Source organism: Sphaeramia orbicularis, chromosome 18 (genome assembly GCF_902148855.1).
Source record: "Sphaeramia orbicularis chromosome 18, fSphaOr1.1, whole genome shotgun sequence".
In the NCBI taxonomy this organism is placed as follows: Eukaryota; Metazoa; Chordata; class Actinopteri; order Kurtiformes; family Apogonidae; genus Sphaeramia; species Sphaeramia orbicularis.
Window position 1 is genome coordinate 9,396,435 of NC_043974.1, and position 23,540 is coordinate 9,419,974.

Sequence of the window (23,540 nt, forward strand, 5' to 3'; positions counted from 1 at the left end):
ATAACATTTTGAATTATCTTCCTAACAAACAAACAAGCAAACAGAAAAACCCCCGATGAAAACATAACCTCCTTGGTGGAGGTAATAATAAGTAGCTTATTATGTTATAATATGCACAATATGTGTATATGTAAATATAGTTTAATAATCACAGAATAAAAGTTATAATAAAGTGATAACAGTAATAGTAGACATAACAATGACATACAAGTGATATAAATATGTAGGTAATAATAACAAGTGCGGTCTTGGTAAGAATGGCCCCAGAGAATGGACGTCCTATGAACTCTCTGAAGTCTGTCTATAATTGGAACGGTTGCGTACTTGTGAACTTTCCTCCCTTGCTCCGGTGTGTTTCTGCCATCGGCTCTCTAACGAATTCCCACAATCCACCACAATATGTCAATGATTAGATTTCAATACATTTGTACTACTATTTTCATGTGTTGCGCTCGGTCTAGGGGTTACCAAGACGCAAACATGATATTAGACTCCCCTCTTTCCATGTCCCTTAACAAAAAGGAGCAAGTTACAAAAGAAGTGACCAGCAATCAACAAAACTGCAATTTGAGATATTTATTTATAAAAGAACATAAACAAGTGAAATCAGGAAGGAAAGCAAAGTAGCAAATATAACAAACAGAATAATACTTTAAGGCCACTATGCTTACCTGCGATCATAACCAAGAAAAAACAAATTACATTAATCTTACCTAGACTCCTAAACAAGATTATATCATTTATATTTTTTAGACATTTTGTATTTTCTTCAAAACTGGATAGACATTTTTTTGTATACCATATCATGATAATAAAGATGTTTTTTCTTGCTATTTTGCGTTTTGGTTTAAGCTAGCAGACAAGAACACCGTCCGGAATTCCATCCAATCTTAGTTTATGCAAACTTTTAAATGGAGCAGTACTTGGGCCACGACTGATGATGTTTCACAAGATTGTGAGAACAGAAGAACAGACAAGAACCCAGGTCGACAAACGCCCAATGATAGACAGCAAACACAGCCCATTAGATCAGGGGTGTCGAACTCATTTTAGTTCAGGGGCCACATACAGCCTAATATGATATAAAGTGGGCCGGACCAGTAAAATAATATAAATAAGAGGATAAGAACTTATAAATAATGTCAACTCCAAAGTTTTTTTCTATGTTTTTGAGGGAAAAAAAGTCAAATTCCGTAATGAAAATGTTTACATCTATGAACCGTACTTCAACGTAACATGAACAAATATGAACCTGAAAATTCTTCAGAAAAATAAGTGCAAATTTAACAATATTATGCCTTAGTTTATCATTTATACATATTCATCACAACTTACAGATCACAGTGGATCCACAAATACACAAAATATTTAGTAACAGGCAGAATATTGGTACAATTCCACATACTTCTCTTACGAAATTTCAGGTTATTCACATTTTTTGTAAAAGGCTAGTCTGTAAATGTAAACATTTTTGTGTAAATTTACTTTTTTTTTACACTGCAGCAAAGAGAAAATTTTGGAGTTTTCATTATTTATAGGTTATTATGATAGTATTTTACTGGTCTTACCCACTTGAGATTGAATTGACCTAAAATGATTCTAACATCCTTGATAGTTAATATCGTCAGTGTAATTTCTGCATTTCACAAATTCATCCCAGGGGCCGGATTGGACCCTTCGGCGGGCCAGTTTTGGCCCCCGGGCCATATGATTGGCACCTGTGCATTAGATGATAGCCAATAGTATTACACATACGGCGGTGTACACACGTTACACACATTTCAGCAGAAGTGAGATGTGTTTACCAAGGTTACATAGACCCAAATATTAAGGAGGATTTCAGGAAGTAACATGTATTCACACTCTGAGCAGGGCGTCTGGTGAGACACGTTGCACTGTTTATTTACACAAAAGTATGCCAAATATGCAATATGGGATTTTGGACAGATCTACTGTATCTGAGACCCAATGATAGAAGAAGTATTCAGATCTTTTATACCTGTTATACTGAGAAAATACTCCACTACAGGTTCTAGATTTTAAAGCGTACTTAAAAAAAAAAACAACATATCAGCAAAAATGTACTAAAGGATGAAAACTTCAATTCAGTTTTATTTATAGAGCCCAATACCACAACAAAGTCAAGGGGCTTTATATAAAATGTTGAATTGATTAAAAAAAAAAACAAAAAAAACAATGAAAATAAACAGTCAATTAATTAGTACAAGCAGTTATGTAGTTTAAGGAACACTTTATTTTTCAGTTTATCACATTAAAAAGTAGCACATTTGAAAATAAACTGATTTCACTGGACAGGAACAGGATCAAAACTCAAGTCTGGAAAAGAACAAAGTGTCGGACTAATACAGTGGAGTAAAAACTACGATATTTGCCTCAAGATTTAGTGTCGCAGCAGTTTGAAGTTGCATAAAATAGAAATACTCGACTAAAATACGGGTGCCTCTCATTTGCATTTAAGCACCGTACTCCAGTAAAGTCGTTTCTGACATTTCACCACTGCTTAGGCAAAAAATGCCAGCCTACCATTCTCCTTGAACTGTGATCACTCAGTCTGTCTTTGCTTCTCTTCTCTTCTGTCTCAGATCTGCAGTTTGGTGGGACCCCAGCCAAGAAGTAAGTGCAATGACAACTTTTTAAGGTGTAGTCCAAGCTGCAGGATTTATCCATTTCTGTCCTCGTCTCTACTACTGCCAGGACTCCTACCTACGCTCTGCAACATATGATTTTTAGTTTAATTCAGCCTCATATTGCACCTTAGAGTTTTCGTGGCAAGACACAGTTATCTACAGATGCACATTCATGATTCTGTAGCCCTTATAAAATCTCAGAGGACACACACACCAATAAATAATGATGAATGTGGAAATTAGTATCTGTTTTTTGTCGTGTCTTACTTGTTGTCATGTCTTTCACGTTTGGTTATGTTTTCAACAGCAGCCACTGTCTTGTCTCGTCCTGTCCCTGTACACTTTTGTCTATATGAGCCCTCCCTTTATGTATATGTATATGAGCAAGAAATGGATGAACATGTGAATATAAAGTTTGAGAGTGTCACTTAAACACAAGCTGTAATTAAAAGTAAAGTTGTCCTCCGAAGAGGAAAGGTGATGGTGGCTTTAAAAAAAAAAAAAAAAAAAAAAAACTCAGAGGAAAAATAAAAGATGTATCCAAATGGAGCAAATCATTAGCCTGATAGCATAATTGACTAACTCATACACAAATGGACAAAAGTATTGGGACACACTGAATTCAGGTGTTTCTTTTCTAACAGGGGTCTGGGATACAAAATAATAAGGACAAATGTCATATTATAGTTTTATATTGGGATAAATATCATTGCATTGGTTAGTTTGGTTGAAATTGTTATCTTTGCTTCCAAAATGCCTCATAAATGGTTTTTACTTAATTTCTCTCAACATTGATTTTTTTTTTTTTTTTTAATTCAAGGTTCAAGGTGACTTTATTGAATACCCATAGGTAGATTTGTTCCGCAGTCTGGACAGGACATCTCAAACGTTATATAAAACATTAAAACCACAGGACACATACAGGGGACAGATTAAAAACAGCACAGACCAAAGACGTTGACAGGTACTCCCAGCAGCTCACTGATCATGATTAAAACAGACTAAAATGAATTAAAGTCATTAGATATTACTAAAAGATATTACTAAAAATGCCAATATAAAATCTGTTAAAAGCATGACAAAAACATGAAAACATGACATAATATAATACAAGGGACAATAATAATCTATGACTATGATTTTAAATGTTGTACCTCTAAATTTCTAAAAAAGAAAATTTTGTGCTCTGACTGTAAATTGTGATAAATATCATATTGATTATTAATATTGATGTTTATATGTCAAATCAGCATAAACAGGACATCTTGCAGCTGTAGACATGATGTGTCCCAATGTTTTTGTCCATATAGTTCATAAATATAATTATTTCCTTAAAGTTTAATGGGATGTTTTTCTTCCTAAGTGAGATGGTTAATTGTGGTAGAATATTATTATTTACACCAAATATGTTTTAGAAATTTGAAGGTAGAGCACTGAAAATCATACTCATAGTTTAAAAAATAAATAAAACAATGTTTCATTTTTATTTAATTTATTCATTCCAACATAAATGACTGGAAAGGAGCAGAATGAAGAAAACTTATACCTGCCCCTTTCTTCAAACATCTGCTTACATCAGATATGTTGCCATTACAGTTATTAAAATAAACAGTTTACATGATAGTCAATGCAAATGAAACAATGCAAAATCCATAAGTAAAATTATTTCACTTCATGCTTTTATAAAGCTTCTCTATTCTTTCCTCATACAACCTCTTAAACTGAATAATATTTGTGCAGCTCTTCTCTTCAATTGCCAAAGAATTCCACATTCTGACACCCACAACAGAAATACACATTTGCTTTACATTAGTCTGAACCCTTTGCTGTTTAAAATTAAACCTCCTTCTATGTTCTTCATCCCATGATACTAAAACAGTCTCTGCAGATTTGCAGCAAAAGTCCGTTTCTCGCTCTAAACACAAATCAACAATGTCCTTAATTCAGCTAACTCTTTAAACTTAAACATTGAGAGACTTAAATGTTGAGAGAAATTAATTAAAAACCATCTCTGAGGCATTTTTGGAAGCAAAGATAGCAATTTAAACCAAACTAACCAATGCAATGACATTTATTACAATATAAAACTTTATTATGACAGTCATTATTGTATCCCAGACCCCTGTTAGAAAAGAAACACTTGAATTCAATGTGTCCCAATACTTTTGTCCATATAGTGTATGATTTAGGGAATTGTGCTATGAGGCTAACCAAATGGGTTCTGTTTCTTTTTAAAGGCGAGATTTGGTTGTTTGAGATGTTGGACTGAGGTTACGTGGCTAAAATAGTAGAATTAAATAGTAGTATTTTCTAATAATAGAAAAAAACTCTTCCTTCTGCAGGCCAGAGATGCAGTGGAGTCAGCCTGGAGAGAAGAAGCTGACCGGGGGCCAGAACTGGCAGAATAAGACCATGTCGACCACACAGTGGAGCCCAGCACCCATGGCCCCACAGCCGATGCCCGTGCAACATGTGGTAAGAAAACAAACCAGGACGAACTCTGACAATGTGACGCAAACCCACCGCACCATCCATCCATTAAGATCTGGAAAACCGTAATTCTAGTTTTACTCCAACTTGTGTCTTTTCTTCTTAGTTTTATCCATCAAGAGCATCTTCCACCCTCACTGCATTAAAGTAATTGATGAGATTTGGCAAAGCAGCAGCTCATGCTCATACAGCCCCCGTGTTTAAAACCTCACCTTGACCTCAACTATTTCATTTAACTTGGCAATGAAGGATGCTTACTGCCGTTTTGTAGGAACTCCGTTCATCAGCATGTCTTTGTGTGTTCCGTCACAAAGAAATGATGGTTCGATCTATGAAAGGAAGACCCAAGTTGTATTAAACTGGACATTTCTTTTTAAAGTTTCATTAAGCTGCCTTTAGAAGGTTACTCTAGATCCATGGTGCCAAAACCAGCCCGCCAAAGGATCCAATCCGGCCCGTGGGATGCAAAAAAAAAAAAAGAAAATTAAGGGTGCTGAATCATTTTAGTTCAGACCAGTTCAATCTTATGTGCATCAGATCAGTAAAATACTATAATAATAACCTATAAACTCCACATTTTGCTCTTTATTGTACTGTAAAAAAGTAAAATTGCATGAAAGTATTTGCAATACAGATCATCTTTTCACAATAATTGCTGATTATTTTTCTTAAGAAGTTTCAGGTTGTACATGGTGGTTCAGGTTATTCACATTTTTGTATGATTTTACTTTTTTCACTGTAAAACACAGAAAAAAGTTTGGAGTTGTCATTATTTCAAGGTTATGATGTTTTTATTTTACTGATTTGGCACATTTGAAGTCATATTGGGCTGAATGTGGACCCTGAACAAAATTGAATTTGACACCCCTGGTCTACACCCCATGGTCGTCAGCAGAAGACGGAAGCAAAACAATGCACTGCTGTAGACAGGAGCAGCAGCAAAACATGTTAGGCACAATTGCATTTAATTTTGTGCTATAGTTAGAATGTTTTCACAGAATTACCTTGCAGTCAGACAGCCTTGAAGAAGTGCTCATATCAAACCGTAAAGCCACCAGACCCCCTTTACAAAAACAGTAATTTTACCTCACAGGACAGTTGACTTTCTCATCTACTGCTACAAGTAGTTAGTTTGAGTTATTGTGCAACTTGTTATTTCAAATCCGACCTAGAAATAAACCAACAAATCAAGGGTGTGCATGACTAACGACTGTTGTCTGCGAGGTGTAATTATTGTTTTTGTCAAAGAAGTCTGGTTGCATTGAAGAGCATTTCTAGACTTTTTGTTTTGTTTTTTTTTTCCCCCCAACACTCTATTAAGTAAGAAGAACATAGAAGAAAATGTGTGCACAAATATTTGCACATCACACACAAAAACAGAATTAAATGGCTTTTACAGGCAAAAGTCAGTATTTGGTGTGACTTCTGTTTGTATGAGTAAAAGATGCTCAAATAATTACACTGGGTTACAAAAAAATTTCCAAAATCCAAAAATGACATCTGTTTTTCTCAATCAGGTCAGGTTTTTTTGCTAATTTGATTTTGAAAAATTTGATCTTCTCACAATCTGCGCCCAAACTTTATCTTGGTCACCAAGTTTAATACCAAAATAAGATTGGTAAGCACACTTTATGAAACTTGTGACTTGATTCCTGTTCGGTACAATGGTGTATTCACCGCAGATGTAGCAGAATACGTCAGGCTTATTTTTGCAAGATCTTCTAGTCGAAGCCATTTCATTCACCAGTAATATTAAAAAAAACATTAATCATAAATTGGCAAAAGTTAAATCTTCAGAACTCGTTTATTGCAAGAAATATGAAAGAATTTTGTATCATATGATGTGAAAATGCCCATAAATGTAAGCAAAAATGTTAAAAAGCCAATATGTAGCATAGTTCAGAAAGTTGACCTGATTGAGCAAAATTAATGTGATTTTTGGATTCAGCACACCAAAATGATCCTAAATCAGCTCCAAAAACTTAAACAATAAATTTGTTATTGACCAGTGTAATTTGACATGTTGAATGAAACATGTAAAACAGCTGAAGATTACAGCAAATCTCTAGAAACAGACAAAAGAAGGTTTTTTTTTTACCCATTTCTTAAACCAGTTTTTCTTTATATTCAGGTTGTAGACAGAATTACATATAGTTAGCCTCGTAACATAAGTTTCTAACCCATACACAAATGGACAAAAGTATTTGGACACGTTAAATTCAGGTGTTTGTTTTCTAACAGGGGTCTGGAATTACTTAATTTCTCTCAATATTGATTTTTAATTTTTTTTATCCATGATTGTGGTTTTGAATGCTCTACCACTAAATTTCTCAAATATTTTTCGTGCTGTGACTGTAAATAATCATTTTCTACCACAACTAACCATCTACTTTCTTCACATCTCACTGAGGAAGGAAAATCTCCCATTAAACTTTAAGGAAATATTGATGTTTATTTTTTTATTCATTTATTGGTTTATTTAACAGGGACCATGCACATTTATGAACATTGCTGTATAAAAAATACACCCATGTAAATATGCCAGAATTAGTAAAAATAACTACTACATCTGCAGTCCCTAGGCAGCTATACGGACGTATATGGACAAAAATATTGGGACACATCATGTGTCAGTATAAAACTATATTATGCCATTTGTCATTATTGTTTTATATCCCAGACCCCTGGTAGAAAAGAAACGCCTGAATTTAGCATGTCCCAATACATTTGTCCATTTGTGTATGAGTTGATGCTATGAGGCTAATGATATATGTGGTTAGTATAACTCAGTAAAACAACAAACCTTATGGTGACGTATGACTTTTACTACCTCACAGCACTGCATTGCTTTGGTTCTCTTGTCTGCTTCTTCAAACTGGCATCTGGCCGACCAGGATCTATGCATCAGTACCTTTTATACACAGCCTGGTCAAAAAAAAAAGTTCCGCACTGGTATATTTCATTGAATTTTTGCTTTGATCAGTCATTCGCTGCGGCATTGTTTCGATAAGCTTATGCATTTTCACTACTTTTATTTCCGTTGCTGCCACTGAAGCAACCCCAGATCCTAACACTGCCCCCTACAGGATTGTACTGTAGGCACTAGGCATGATGGGTAATCACATCATCTGCCTCTCTTCTCACCCTGATTCACCCATCACTATGGAACAGGGTCAATCTGGACTCATCAGACCACATGACCTTCATTCATTGAAACACAAGTTGCTTTTCCATTTACCCTCAAATTGTGCAAATATAACTTGCGCATAAAAATTTGCCAAATGGAAGAATGACAATTTCGCCAAAAGTCTCATTTTTTGATTAAAAGTTTTTGCGCTGGCAAGAGGTGGTTTTTCGGGCATAGCGCAAATGGTATATCACGCAAAACTGCAGCGGAAAGACCTTTTTTCGCAACTAGAGTCAGGTGAATTAAAAAAACGGATGTTGATGATGTACGTTACAACAAGCGAAGAAGAAGGAGAAACATGTCGCGCTATATGTGGACACACCAGGAAACCCAATCATTTTTTAATTTAGTAGGAGAGGGATAATATGTAATAATAATGTATATATCTGTAAATCAACACCATATTTACATTCGTTGCCATGTTTGTGGAATGACCTCTCGTGTCATCTGGCAATAATAAATAAACAAATCATTGTATTTGCGATTTAATGGGAAAACCGACATTACGCCCTTCTGTTTTTTCGACATTTTGTAAATATCGGTAAAGTTTTGCGCAGATGTCCAATGGAAAAGCAACTACTGTCTAATCTTTATGCTCTCTATCAAACTGATGGTTGTGTAAGAAATAAGATGCATCAGTTTAAGATAAAGAACTAGTTGCAGCTGAAATATATTAGTGCAGTGGAAGGCTCTTAACCCCCTGGCTTAGTTAACCCTTTAAACCCTAAGTCTGGTTTCTTATTTTGACTATAAAAAATGTTAGAAAATATGCTATGCTTATTTTTCCAGAGTACTTAGAACTTTAAAGATCTTGCAGTCATTTACAGTTTAATGCATGTTATAATTCTGCTAAAGCGGCTTCTTCTCCAGCTTCCAGTATAGGTATGAGTGAAATTATTGTAATTACCCAATATTTGTTTTTATTTGTTTTATTTATTTGTTTATTTAGCAGGGACAGTACACATTAATGAACATTTTTGTAAATGTGCCAGTATTAGCAAAAAAAACTATTTTTCAACTGTTGTCCCTGGACAAGATGTAAAATACCAGCCTTCATAAAATTAGAAACATTCTAAAAATTAAGCCTACACCCACACATTACAAAGCATTAGTTCACATACCTTAACCTTTAGTTAACCTTTAAGTATTAGTAAAGAGACATTGGCGCATGGGCAGGTTGTCATACAAACAAAGAAAACTTAAGTCCAGTGAAGATGAATATGAGCATGAACAATTTACCTGGTTACAAGCAGCTCTCATTAGTTCATAAATAACAATAATAAAATAAATAATAATTACCTTATAAAACGTCTCAGGTTTCTGAAATCGTTGGAATTTTTCCAATTGCACAAACAGTGAAAGCGTTCCATCCAAAATGCATATGCGCAGGGTGTGTCAGCGATGACACGTCAGGTTTTAAAGCGTTAAATCCAGGTTTTTGGCCAGGCTGTGTATTACTCATTACCTTAACGTTTCATCACTGTTTCACTTTTGTTGCAAGTACGAGTTCATCCTTTGCAGGGGTGTGACATCTTTATCGGTTTCTTGTTCAGAACCTCATGAGAACTGTTTCTTTTAGCAAAATAACACAAGTATAACACAAGTATATATGTAACGATTTTGTCTCAGCGTATATGTGAATTGTCTACTTCTGTGTGCATGTGTGTGTTTATTGGTAGTTTTGTGACGTATTGGTGTATGTGAAGGTGTTGACTTGCTGCAGTATACAGTTGCCTGTGCATGCTGTGTGTGTGTGTGTGCGTGTGTGTGTGTGTGTGTGTGTGTGTGCGTGTGTGTGTGTGCGCGCGTGCGCGTGTGCGCTGATCTTGGCAGCTCCTGATTGTCCTCCTGATCTCTGGACTGCATTTTCTGGCTGACGAGGACAAACTGTCACTAACCCTCCACTTCCTCTCCTTCTCTCCCTCCAATATCTATCATTTTTCTTTCTTTGCTCTCGCTCCATGTCCTCGTGCTCCTTCTCTTTCCTCTTTCTTCCCTCGCCGTCCCCTTCACCCCTGCTGTCGTTCTCTCTAATCTCTCCTTCCTGTCCCCCCTCACCCCGTTCGTGCATTTCTTCCTCCTGTTTTGCACCGTCATCCACTCTTCTTCCTTCCCTTCTTCGCTTTGTTTTCTGTTTTTTTATCGCATCCCTGTTTTGCGCTGTCATCCGCCTGTTCTCTTTTTCGCTACATCGGTTTTGACATCTATCCATACCGTGACCCCTTGTTGTGTTTTTCTTTATTTCTTATTTTTTGACATTGTCTACATTCTTTTTTTCCCCCCTGTTCTTCATGCTTGTCCTGTTTTCTCTCACATCACTTCCTTCCCATCCTTCCCTCTCTTATGGCGTCTTTCTCTTATTATTAATTTTCTCTTTTCCCACCTGTCTCTTCTTTTCTCATCTACTGTCTTTTTCCATCCATTTCTTCATTTATTTTCTTGCTCATTTGATCGATTTCTCCCTCCCCCCATCTTTTTTTCTTCTCACCTTTTCTTATCCTCTCTTTCATCTTAATTATTTCTCTACCTCTCTCTGTCTTTTGTCTTTTTTCCTTGTTGCATCCTGATGCAGAATGGAATGTTCTATACTAGTTATGTAAGTACTTATCCCTGTTTAGTGAGACTTACACGCTGCTTCACACCTGTTTTTTTCTTTTCATGTCTCTTTCTCTTTTGTCACTTCTTGCATTCCACAGTTGAAAAAGACTCACCTCTGTGCTACAAGGCTAATGTTTTACACAAATGAAGTTATTAATACAGGGCGCCGGTGCCCCATCTGCCCTCGCGTTCTGCTTTTAAGACTTCCTTTAAAGGAATGAAAATATTCTTACATTCTGGAGCTGTATTTCCTCTGCTATCTGACCATTGTTGCTGTCAAAACAGTGACCCAAAAGTCAATTTTCCTATAGGGATTAATTCAGTTGCACAGTAAAAAATATGTGGCAATTGTTCCCTCAGTAAAGCAAAACAAAATGCCTTTTCCCTCCCTGTGTCGTAAAAGACAAAAGTCCTGACACTTACTGTATGGTCAGCAGTGAACTGAATCCTGCCTTCAGCGTACATTTAGCAAGACAAGCAAACAGAAACGAATCAGCTTCAGCCATGAACAAAGGAAGCAATTTTTATTGCTTAGAGAAGGAAAATATGACAAGAAATGCGTATTAATGTTCCTGAGGAAAATCTATGATATCTTGACTGTTGTAAATGTACATATGTCTCCAAAACAGCAAATAATGTATGACCTCCATAAGGCGTAACATAAAAATATGACACAACAGCGGCGGTGGCGGGAATATATGTGACACCACAGGTAGTGCAGAAGTGAATAAGTAGGCGGTCATGCATCACGCATGATAAGTTTAAACACCCACATCTGAGATTCTCACCAGAAGGGTAAATGTAACGGCTTCAGCTCACTTGATACTTTGAATGCCAGCCAGAAATCCACAAAAACCTTTACTTATTTAACCTCCGCTTAACTGCGCGGGTCATTTAGGGTCAGATGTATGATTCATGGAGAAAGCCTAGAATGAAGAAAGTCGCCTTTTGAAGGAGATGGCAAAGGGAATAGCAAAAGTTCAGCACTGAATTGATAAAACTCAGGATGAAAGACAAGAATTATACAGAATAGACATGAATCCACAGTAGGTGGGGGTGGGGGCGGGGGTGTACTAAAGAGAGAAAAACCCAGAGAAATGCTCAAATAACAGGAGACAGATTGTGCATAAGAACTGCAGAACAGGTGAGTGAAAAGCATGATGTCGGGCTGGCAGACAGCTGGGCTCAAAGACAGATGGGTGAAAAGAGATGGTAGAGAAGACGTAGCGGTGCATAAATGGTCTCTCACCTGCTTGGTTTTTCTCTCACACACCCTCTTGTCATATTTAAAACGCAGCATGATGCTCGCTGTCATTTGGAACAAACAGGCGAAAAGAAAGACGGACCCGTTGTAGTCGGAGACAGACGACTGGAAATGCAGTTGGTCTTTAATCACAGCTGCTAATTCTAAAACCACCATACTGCCGCTGAATTACTAAGTGAGTTTAAACCTTTTCAACAGATCATTTCAAGTCTTTTGGCCGACTTGGATTGCGTTACCTCTCTGGCTGCAGGCCAGCTCTGCTGCTGTAGGGAGCTCGAACAGGGATCATCATGATCAATGGTTATGATCAACTTTCACAGCCTGCTCCTCGGAGGAAAGGATTAAGAGCAGACACCTGATCAATCACATTGATTAGCTCCTCAGATCAGCTCACCTGACTCAACCTAAAATGCTTTTCTGGTAGATTTCTTAGTGGTTTTGATCCGCCATTTGTAGCTCTACTTACAAGACTGTTTTCATAGATCTACAAACACAACATGCTGTTTCCTCAAAACATTGATTATTGCTTGTTGCACAAGTGGCAATTAGGGGATAATAATAGTGTAGTTTTTTGTTTTTCCCATGAAAAGCTGAAACACAGCAATGTATAAGCTTGATTAATGTAATCCATCACCTCACAAAACACTGCTGTGGCAGTTTATGACTCCACCACTCAGAAAATTACTCTTATTTTCTACAACTCCAGTGTACATTTTTTCCTTTCGCTGGCTTGTGTGAAACAAAGCTACAACATCAGTCTGTTCCACTTTGGCAGAGTGGGAGTAACTTTAAGAACCACAGCGGTGATTAAGTGATTCTAAAGCCATGTTAGGAGAATGTTTACAATGATGGATTAGGCTTGGGAGGCAACAGCTTGATTTTTGTCACGGTTCGCTGCAGCTCATTCAAAAAATCTTCAAATGTCTGAATTAAAATCAGGGAAAATTAGCTCTTATAACTTAGCGTTAAATTTGCAGATTGTGTGCGCAACATAGACTCAAATCAGTTTTAGAAAGCTGTGGTTTGATGTAGATTCTTAACCTCAGTGAGTCTCTGTTAGTTGTTTTCAGGAACATATACTTGTTTAAGGTGTGGGTAGTTAGGTTAACACATTAGTGATCACTGGCTTCATTTGATCATAAAAATGCTGGCTTGAGTCTGCAGATTCTATTTCAATGCAGGAACTAATAGTGCACATTAACCGCATTAATTGTGATGCAAAAAAAATTGTAGTTAATTGTTTAATTGTCTTTTTCAGTTGATTTTATGCCGCCAGTATAGTATCAGTCTAACATAAATTCCTTTACATGTAATGAAGAGGAATTAATTTGCTTTGAACTTCTTAATGTTTGATTAAAAAAAAATCTCTGAAATAAACATACAATGCTTGTCAGATAAATGACTGCTAATGACAGGTACTCGTAGAAGTGACCGCATTAAAAAAGCACCAGTTAAATCTCAAAAAACGGACAGTTTTATGGAAATATGGTCATGGAAATATGGCAATCCGCTTGGTTTTATCCATGTGATTGAAGATAATTATCACAATTATACCCAATAATTACAGTTAAGTGAAGTAATTGTTATAAGGCCATTATAATAATTACTGTAACAGCCAATTGTATGGAGTATTTGACTATACTCTAGTTAAGGCATGTTCGTGGACCCCGAATAAAAAACAAATCACGCCAACATTGAGTCTTAATTTTTATTTACCAATTTTAAAAGTATTAAAGAGCATTGATTCGGATTGTTAAACCACTGTGCACTGTTTTTATTTGGTTTCTCGGTCAGAAACAGCATAAAATATAAAAACTAGAAAAGCAGTCGGAGACCACAGACCTCCATCAAGGCAGATCAGTCCCCCCACCCTGATCACCACCAAAATTTTATCAGTTGTTCCTTGTGCTAGTATCAACATTTCCTGAAAATTTCATCAAAATCCTTCAATAACTTTTTGAGTTATCTTGCTAACAGACAGACAAACAAACAAAAAACCCATCTGGCTCTGTGATATGTACACTCAAACTCTACAAACCGTGAAATTACTGCAGGTGACATATAACCCTTCTGACGTATGTTAATATTATATGTATATTGCCCACTGTCGTACTACATCTCATCTCATAAAGTGATTTCCCTCTGGAACATTTACCGATACATACCAGGAACACTCACTTCTATAAATTACCAATTTATTGAGCAGAAACTGTGGGCTTTGATGCAGATGTGTGTGGATTTGTAAACGCCGGCTACAAATTGTCCGTCACGTTGAATTTGACGCCCATTCAGCCATAGTGAATTTGATTTGTGAAGTAAGGAGGCCATGGCTAAACGCTGTCCTATTGAGCCACCCCTTTTAAAGCTGTGGTAATGATTGCTCCCAGTGGGATTCCACTAAGTACCTCTGCTCCACGCTGCGTTGTTGTGCTCCTAATGTGCACACACTTCATCAGTGCTAGATGTATTCTTGTTGCTCGTAGTGTAGATTGTGTGCATTTGATATTTATCCTTATTTATTTATCCAGAGACAGATTTTTCAGGTCATCTTTTATTTTTTTCCAGGTCCGTAACCCTTTAACCCCTGACGTGTCTGTGGTGAGCGTTCCGAATGTATGATTTATTTTAAATATTCACAAAAATGCAACCATTTGCACAATAGAGAAGATTTCAACACGTGCTGATAAAATAGACCTTGTCCTTTCCATAGACATCCACAGACATCATTCACCCCCCCACTGTCTGTGGAATGAGGGAGCAGCGAATGAGACTGACTCACTATAAAAACAGACGTTTTTTTTTTTTTTTACACCGTTTTCCTTGTCAAAAAACTTTATCGTTCAGTGTGTTCCAGTTCCCAGTTAATGCTAAACATCCTAAATGTCTAAGTGATCTACATTCTGAGTGCCTTATTTAGTAAAAACATGTAGAAATTTCTGTTATTCCACTCTGTTTGACACCCAAAAACATGCAGTAAAGCAAAACCACTGAAGAAAAGCAACACAATCACATACTTACAGCGGCTTTTATGACACTGAAACAGATGACAATTCATAACAGCACACTTCATTGAAGGGCTAACAGGAAATCACAGCAGTGTAATCTGACAAAAGTGTTCAAATATACTATACATTACAACAGTTTTGTCTTTTTTTTTTTTTTTTTGCGCTCTTGTTGTATCTGATTTGTGCTTCTCTTGTTCCATTGCAGGCTCCAGCTCCCATGGCTTTCCCCATGACCACACCGCAAGTGCCTGTGTATGGAATGGTAAGCCCACAAACACCATAGACTATATATTAAGGAAGAATAATAAAGCTGCAGTTGCTTTAATGCACAGTCTGTGCAGTGCAGATAAGAGGGCAGGATGTCAACAGGCAGCTCAATGCCAGATTTGCTTCCTCCACCATACCTGATGGATCTTTGACAGCAGTTGGCCATCACAGCTGTCAGTCATTTTCCCTTTATTCCTCTGTGCTGGTAGCAGCCATGACTGGTGTCATTATGTCTTCAGGCTGTCCGTCCGTCTGTCCCATTCTAGTGAGCATAGTGTCTTTCTCATATGCAGTAAATGAACTCATCGTTATTTGAGAGCAAAGGTCAAGGTCACTGTGACCTTAAGAATCACATTTACACTAATTGTGACCAATTTTTCACACAAATGTGTAATAAGATGAAATGATGGCATTTTACATCCAAAAGGTCAAAGGTCAACGTTAGTGTGACATCATAACTGCATGTAAGTTTTTCCGGCTGTTATTCAACATTGTAACTCAGAACAAAAGGAAGATTAGATAAAAAACATAAAAGAAAGTCACATTTACATCTAGCACTTCCCATTCCTGCTGGTTTGAAATATTATCACGATAAAAAGGTTCGTGTTATTAATAATTATGATAAATATTGAATTTCTTCCTAAGTGATGAGATACAGAAACTAGATTGAAATGATAATTTCTGGTCAAAACAAGACAAAATATTTCAGATTTCTAGAGATGGAGCATTTTAAACAATAAAAAAATAGCACAAAAAAAAGTAGAAAGAAAATCTGAAGCATTTTGTAAGCGATGTACAATATCAGTATAAACATGAAATAAAAATGTTTATTTTAATCATATTTATCTGAATATAAGATCATATCATCACATTAGTCATTACTGTTTTGTATGTGAGCCTCCTGTTAGTAATGAAACGCCTGAATTATATATAGTGCATCTTATATATTATATTTTGGATATAAATTTATGCAAAATACACTTTGAAGCATGGCACTGTGAGGTAATGGTCCCAGTTAAAAGATAAACTTAGTTGAATGGTGTTTTTTACCATCCTTTGCCACAATGTCTACAAAGTTTGTTCAGTTTTGCGAAATTTAGTTTTACATTTTTGACAAATTTTTGAAATGTTAAAAATGTGCTCTAAACCAACAAAGTTGAAGTGCTGCTGGGTCTTCTTGGTGATTATCCACAGGGGCTCTTGGGAAAGTTGTTGTGTGTCTTACTATTTGGAGTTAAAAAAAAACCCCACATTAACATGCAAGATTTCAAAAAACATTCCAAGGCACACCATAGGATTTGTGTAAAAATAAAACGGTTTTATTACTCCATGGCAATCATTTAAAATACTATTGAATGATTTTAAATGATTGCCATGGATTAATAAAGGCATTTTATTTTTACACAAATCCAAATCCTAGCCTTGGAATGTTTTTGAAATCTTGCATGTTAATGTGGGTTTTTTTTTTTCTCCAAACATTAAAAACATGCCTTCCCTTATAATGGTCCATATTTTGATGGCTTATTACGTGGAAATGGTTAGAGATATCGATATAGTTACTTTTGAGCACTGATAGGAAGTCATATATGGACTTTGACTGAATTAAGCACTATTTGGGCTGGATTAGTTTGACATGGGCACGTGGGTAATGCCACTTTACCACAGGACGTCAGAAATATTTATAGCCAATTCACACGGGATAAGAAATATCAGCAAAAGTACCACAGGTGGGAGGGGCAAATGCATTCACACACTGCCGTCCCCTCCTGTTGTCATGTGTGTATGACATTGCTTTCCAATTAGGCTTGAGTGTCTAAAATATTTCTGTCCAAGCCCGACACAGTTGCGTCCAAACTCGACAGGCACTTCAATGTTTGTGTCCGAACCCAATCAGTTAAATCCAGTTGTTCCCATATTCATGCTATAGATTAGAGCTGCACAGTATATCGTTTGAGCATCGTCATCGCAATGTACGTGTGCGCAATAGTCACATCACAGGTCCTGCAATGTAGGAGGCAAATGAACTCAACGTGTTTTCATCCAAATTCAAGGGTATGAGACACACACTGCGCGTAACGATCCACCAATCACAATCGTTCTTAATCTGTTTGGAGTGAGTCGCTGGTAACAACATGGAAAATGAGCAACGAACAAGAGAAAATCACTGTAAACGAAGACTCGGTGCAAAAAAGAAAAGCAGTGTCAGTTATCTGGAATTATTTCGGCTACAAGAAGGATGAAACTCAAACATGTGCTCTCTGTCAATAGTTCCTTGCACCTGTTGCCACAACGAGAGGAAACACAACTAATTAGTTTGACTATTTATGTCGGCACCACACAACTATTGTATCCTCCTGAGTATTTTTTTCCATCCATCCATCCATCCATCCATCCATCCATCCATCCATCGTCTGCCGCTGATCCGGGGCTGGGTCACGGGGGTAACAGTCTAAGCAGGTATGCCCAGACTTCCCTCTCCCCAGACACCTCCTCCAGCTCTTCTGGGGGGGACCCTGAGGCGTTCCCAGGCCAGCCGAGAGACATAGTCTGTCTAGCATGTCCTAGGTCTTCCCCGAGGTCTCCTCCCGGCGGGACATGCCTAGAACACCTCCCCAGGGAGGCGTCCAGGAGGCATCCGAAACAGATGCCCGAGCCACCTCAGCTGGCCCCTCTCAATGTGGAGGAGCAGCGGCTCTACTCTGAGCTCCTCCCTGGTGACTGAGCTCCTCACCCTATCCCTAAGGGTGCGCCCAGCCACCCTACGGAGGAAACTCATTTCGACCGCTTGTATCCGGGATCTTGTCCTTTCGGTCATGACCCAAAGCTCATGACCATAGGTGAGGGTAGGAATGTAGATTGACCGGTAAATCGAGAGCTTTGCCTCTTGGCTCAGCTCCTTCTTTACCACAACCAACCGATGCAGCGCAATATACATCGCAGAGTTAAAGAAAGTCGCAATGTTAGTTTTCTTCCAATATCGTGCAGCCCTATTATAGATTGTCATGAAATGTACTCGTTTACACATTTGTGGTATGTGAACAGTACCTTTATTAAACGACTACATGTGCAACTAATCCTTTCCGTTGCCACTACAGAAATAAAACCTAAGATTTAGGGTGACACGAGGTTTCACACTCACTTGTCCAACTGTCTACTCGAAAACTGAGTGCTTCTTCAAAGGCCTCCACGCTTGAAAAGCCACGCAAAACCACTTGTAAACAGGATATGACAGAATATCTACATACATATTAACTACTGGTCTATTCGCACAGGATTAGTATTACCTGGGGTCATTTTTTTGGACCCTTTTGCAGAAGGTCAAAGTCGCGGTAATCTTTACTGACATTGTGCGGTAATGATCACTGATGTAGCACATTCGGATGGGACTAAAATCTCTGGCAATTATTTCTTTACCCCACGTACCTATGTGAAGCTAAACCCGTTCAAACAGGGCTATAGTCGAGTTCTCCTCCTGTGAAAGTACCACCCACTTCTAATAGGAGATTGATCTCCTGCATCCAGACCACAGGACTCTAACATAGAGACGGACCCTGACAACCTCGTAAATTCAACTTGGTATTGATTCTTGATTTTTTTATTTTATTTATTTATTTAGTTACAGGATAGTGTGTCTCGGCATTAGTTACAAAGAACAAGATGCATGCACCAGATTTAGCAGAGAAGCTAATTTCCATTTGTTGTCCTGGACAAACGACCAACATAACAAACATCACTTAGATTACAAAAGTCATAATATACTGGAAGAAAACCATTAAACATGACAGATATAGGAAAGTCCGCTCAGATTGAACAGCTTCAGCCAAATACATAAAACGGGGCTTACATTCTAAAAATACACTAACTTTCCTAGATCAAGAATAAGATATAAATGATAGAATGAGACGGAGAGAAGAAGAGAAAGAGAAAAAAAAAGAGCAAGAAGAATAAATAAATAAGCTAATTGTGCAATTGCAAACCAGACATAGAACAAGTACAATTAAAAACTAAAAACTTCAATAAAACTAACCAAAACAGTTTATACAATACATGTGTGCAGACATTAGTACAGTACTGGATTTGTTTGACCAGACTGGAATCTCTGCCATAGACACTAGAATGTGTATTAGTGTTTTCAGCGCTGGTTATCTAGGAGCCTTTTTTTTGTAGCATTATAAAAACGCTTGTAAACAGTGCAGGTTTTCAACAATATAGAACATGCCGGTGAGATACAGGGCTATTGGTCTGATTTTTTTTATTTCTGTTCAGGATGTTATGTAATCACCCACATCTGTTGAAGCATCAATTTTTATGAAACTTGGTGGAAAGGGTCAGACATGGGTCAACGATAAGCACATAAGATTTTGGATCGGGTCCAAAAGAAAGGACAGATTTGGATTTTTTTTTACTTTTTCTGACATTGAAACATAATGTTTGATTGAATTGCAGGTTTGTGGGGTCTTGGCAAAGGCTCTCATTGCCCTTCTAGTTTTATTTGTTGTGAGTTTTATGTGGGGTTTTTTTTCCTCCTCATCTCATCTCTTTATCTTATCTCTGCAGGTCCCTCCCCAGATGGGTCAGATGGGCGGGGTACCAGTGATGGCTCCTCAGCCAATGATGTACAACCAGCCTGTTCTCAGACCCACAAACCCCTTTGCACCCATGCCCGGAGCCCAGGTGACATACACTGAAAACATCTCATAGACGATTTTATACGATTGGATTCTCTTGGCGGGTTAAAATCATGTAAATGTAATCGATCTTATTTTGATTCACCCATGTTGTATTTCTTTAACTCTTTCAATGCCATGGGCCGATTAAATCGGCTTTACGAATACAACCTTTAAAGTGCCACGGGCCGATCAGATCGGCTTTGGAGAACACGCCATATTTGTGTACCAACAAACCATCCACCCCCATTTCTTTCTCACATTTCGATGACATTCTTTCAAATCTTCTTGCAAATTACGATCAATAATGAATCGGCTGCGTCCGGTGCGTTTTGAATCTAAGTAGCAATCGGTCGGATGTTACCGAGCGGTTTTTGACCAAGGAAGAGCTCGCGTTTCGTTTTCTGCTTGGGAAATTTTATGAATGAATTTATGAATGAAATCATATGCAAATTAGATGGCCATTTTGTAGTAATATCGTAAACACAGCGATCTGTCAAAACAGTTCCATCTGCTAGAAAATGAGTTCTGATGATGATTCAGACTTCGATTATAAAAACGACGCGAAATACTGAAAAACGGCCAAATTCTGTGGCACTTCTAAGGCTTATTAGCCCCTTAACTGTCTGGCACCGAAAGAGTTAAGTTACAGCTACTTTTTCGTCAGTTTAACCCAGTGGTTCTCAATCTTTTTCTGTCGGGCCCCCCTTTGGAGGATGAAAAATCTCTAGGCCCCCCTCAACCCCAGCAACATTGCAACAGTGGTGCAATTACAACTTTTATTGAAAGAAACATCAATATCATAAAACTACTTTTTGCTTTTCCTTGAATAATTTGTTGTGCAAATGAAAAATAACTTAAATTTTTGCACGAACAATACACATAAACTCAACCAGACTGCTCCCTGAGGCAATATTTTTCCAAATAAAAATAGGAAATATGCAATTATCTTACATCTATGACAATAAAGCAACTTTTTTTTTTTAGAACAACAAACTAATTTTGGTAACAATATCAGTGGCTGCAATGAGTCCATTTACATTGCGCATCTCAGAACATTAAAGTGCAAACTGTATAAACTATGCAAAAACAGAAACATTGCAGTCAAATCTTTGTCCATTCTCCAAACCTAAACTCTTTGTCTAGTCTAGTGACAGATCACCATGGCAGTAGATTGGTTTGTTGTGCATCCCTAAAATGAGCCCAGAGTGCTCCAACGCTAAAACATTAGTTCTACCTGCTATATGTGCTAACCTGAAGAAAAAAAAAACACCCAGGACTGATCCCATGCCCCCCCCGGCAAGTCTTCGTGCCTCCCCTGGGGGGCCCACCCCACAGTTTGAGAAGCTCTGGTTTAACCCAATAAAACCATTTGTATCATATTTGTTACACCAGGTTCTTAGACCTCTGTCTTATCAACAAGACCAATGATTTCCTTAAAAACTTGTTGTATGTGACCCAATATGTGCCCCCTGGTGCGTTATCATCCCAGTGAAGCCAATGGAAGGATGCTTTTTTTTTTTTTTTCGCATTTTCCAATATGGCCACTATCACTGATTGATTGATTGATTGATTGATTGATAACTTTATTTCAATCATGTAAATGACAATTTAAAAACAGAAATGCAAATAAATGATAATCAGGAGAACGAGAACAAAATGGAAACTTAAAACTGCAACGTCTTAAGCCTCAAAATTTACATGAGCGAAAAGGAGTAGGAAGAAGTATAAACTGATCTAATCTTATCCTTTCAAACCTTTCCATACTTACTGAAAACAACAGTCCCAAATTTATCAGCAATTTAAAAACATGAACATTTAGTCACTCATCCATATTACAACACACTGCAAAATTGATATCCAAATAACAAACAAGTACCTTATGGAGTTTATTTAGCAATGTACCTCTGGAAAATCATTTCTTTATGCCTCTTTTTAAACACAGTTATACTGACAATTTGTTTTAGTTCTGCACTCAGTCTGTTCCACAGTTTAACTCCCTTAACTGTGATACAGAAGCTTTTCAATAAATCATTATCATTAAATCATCCTTAAACTTTTTGCAGGGAAGTCTTTGTGAATTTTCAAAAAGTTACATTAAGAAGAACATTTGTATTGTTCATTTTTTTAATAAGTACTTCACGTACTGAAACAATGCATAGTTACTTGATAGTTGATTCTTTATAGTACACTTAATTGTGTTAAAATGTGTGTATGAGATTTGATACTGCAGGTATATATAAGGTGCTTTATAAAAACGGCCAATGCATCAAACGTGATACAAAAACATATTGTAAACAAAATGATTTGGCAAAATTTTTTGTTTGGATATTGTTAAAAGGTCTGATAAATATCCCAGTTCCAAAAAAAATAGAATTTTATGGCTAGATTTTGATCGGTCAAGTTTTATAGGGTTAAACAGTGAGACAAATCTGAGCTGTGCTTTATTTAGAACATGCTTTTAAAACGTGATTCAGCAGCATCTTTTCAGTACCAATATTTGTAAGTCTCCTTAGACTGTGTAATTATAAAAAATAAAGCATCACAAGTAGACATATTAATATTAACCCTTAAGGGTCTGAGCCTATTTTGGCTGTTTATTAGTACTTTTGATCTGATTTTGCCTTCATATACTATATAAAGAAATATTTACTGTACCCATGTTTGGTATCTTTTTTTTTTTTTTTTCAGCACAAATTCATCTGTATCATCTGCATATTATTTTTTCACTTTAACCTACTATATCAACACAAAAGGACAAAAAAAACACAAAAAATCTGAAATCCAATTTGAAAAATGTATATAACTTATTGCATAAATAACACAAATGCCGTGTTTCCACTACATGGAACCAGCTCGACTTGGCTTGACTCAACTCGACTTGGGTACCAGGTCCTATTCCTGGAGATCGTTTCCGTTACTTGATACTACTGACTTTACAGTACCTGGACATCATAGCGATGCGGCGCGTTACTTCCGTGTTGTCTGCTCAGAGTTGCTGATAAACTCGCTTGTTGCGGGTTGTCTCATCAAGCTCATGCTGAATTTTTACGTCGGCCACCAAAGACTAAATCTCCTGACTTAATGGTGTAGTTTTGTGGGCTGTCATCATGTGAATTAACCTACCGCTATATTTACTGTAAACTTCCACATCTGTTTTTTGTAAAATGGTGGGTCACAGAGACAACTCTCTGACCAATCAGTGTCCTGCAGTGTTTACACGTCACTTTTTAGTATCTGGTCCCCACTCCTGGAACCTCGGCGGAGGTGATACCAAAAAACTAGTAACAGGTACCAGATTCCAGGTCTTTTTTCGTAATGGACACACAAAAAGGCAGCCGAGCCGAGCCGAGCTGAGCCGGTACCACGTAGTGGAAACATGGCAAAAGATGCTTAACGAACCTTTTCAAAGAC

At 37.2% G+C, this 23,540-nt stretch overlaps 1 protein-coding gene across 3 annotated transcripts in view; it reads left to right on the top strand.

Moving 5' to 3' along the window:
• Positions 1-23,540, top strand: part of LOC115438415 (phosphatidylinositol-binding clathrin assembly protein) — a 134,173-nt gene that overhangs the window by 105,164 nt on the left and 5,469 nt on the right. For 2 of the 3 annotated variants that reach the window (XM_030162022.1, XM_030162024.1), the window contains 5 exons: positions 2,604-2,634; positions 4,991-5,123; positions 10,898-10,921; positions 15,398-15,454; positions 20,017-20,133. In XM_030162022.1, the coding sequence (XP_030017882.1) occupies positions 2,604-2,634; positions 4,991-5,123; positions 10,898-10,921; positions 15,398-15,454; positions 20,017-20,133 (362 nt within the window). The remainder of the gene's footprint in view (positions 1-2,603; positions 2,635-4,990; positions 5,124-10,897; positions 10,922-15,397; positions 15,455-20,016; positions 20,134-23,540) is intronic. The other variant, XM_030162023.1, reaches the window with a different exon arrangement.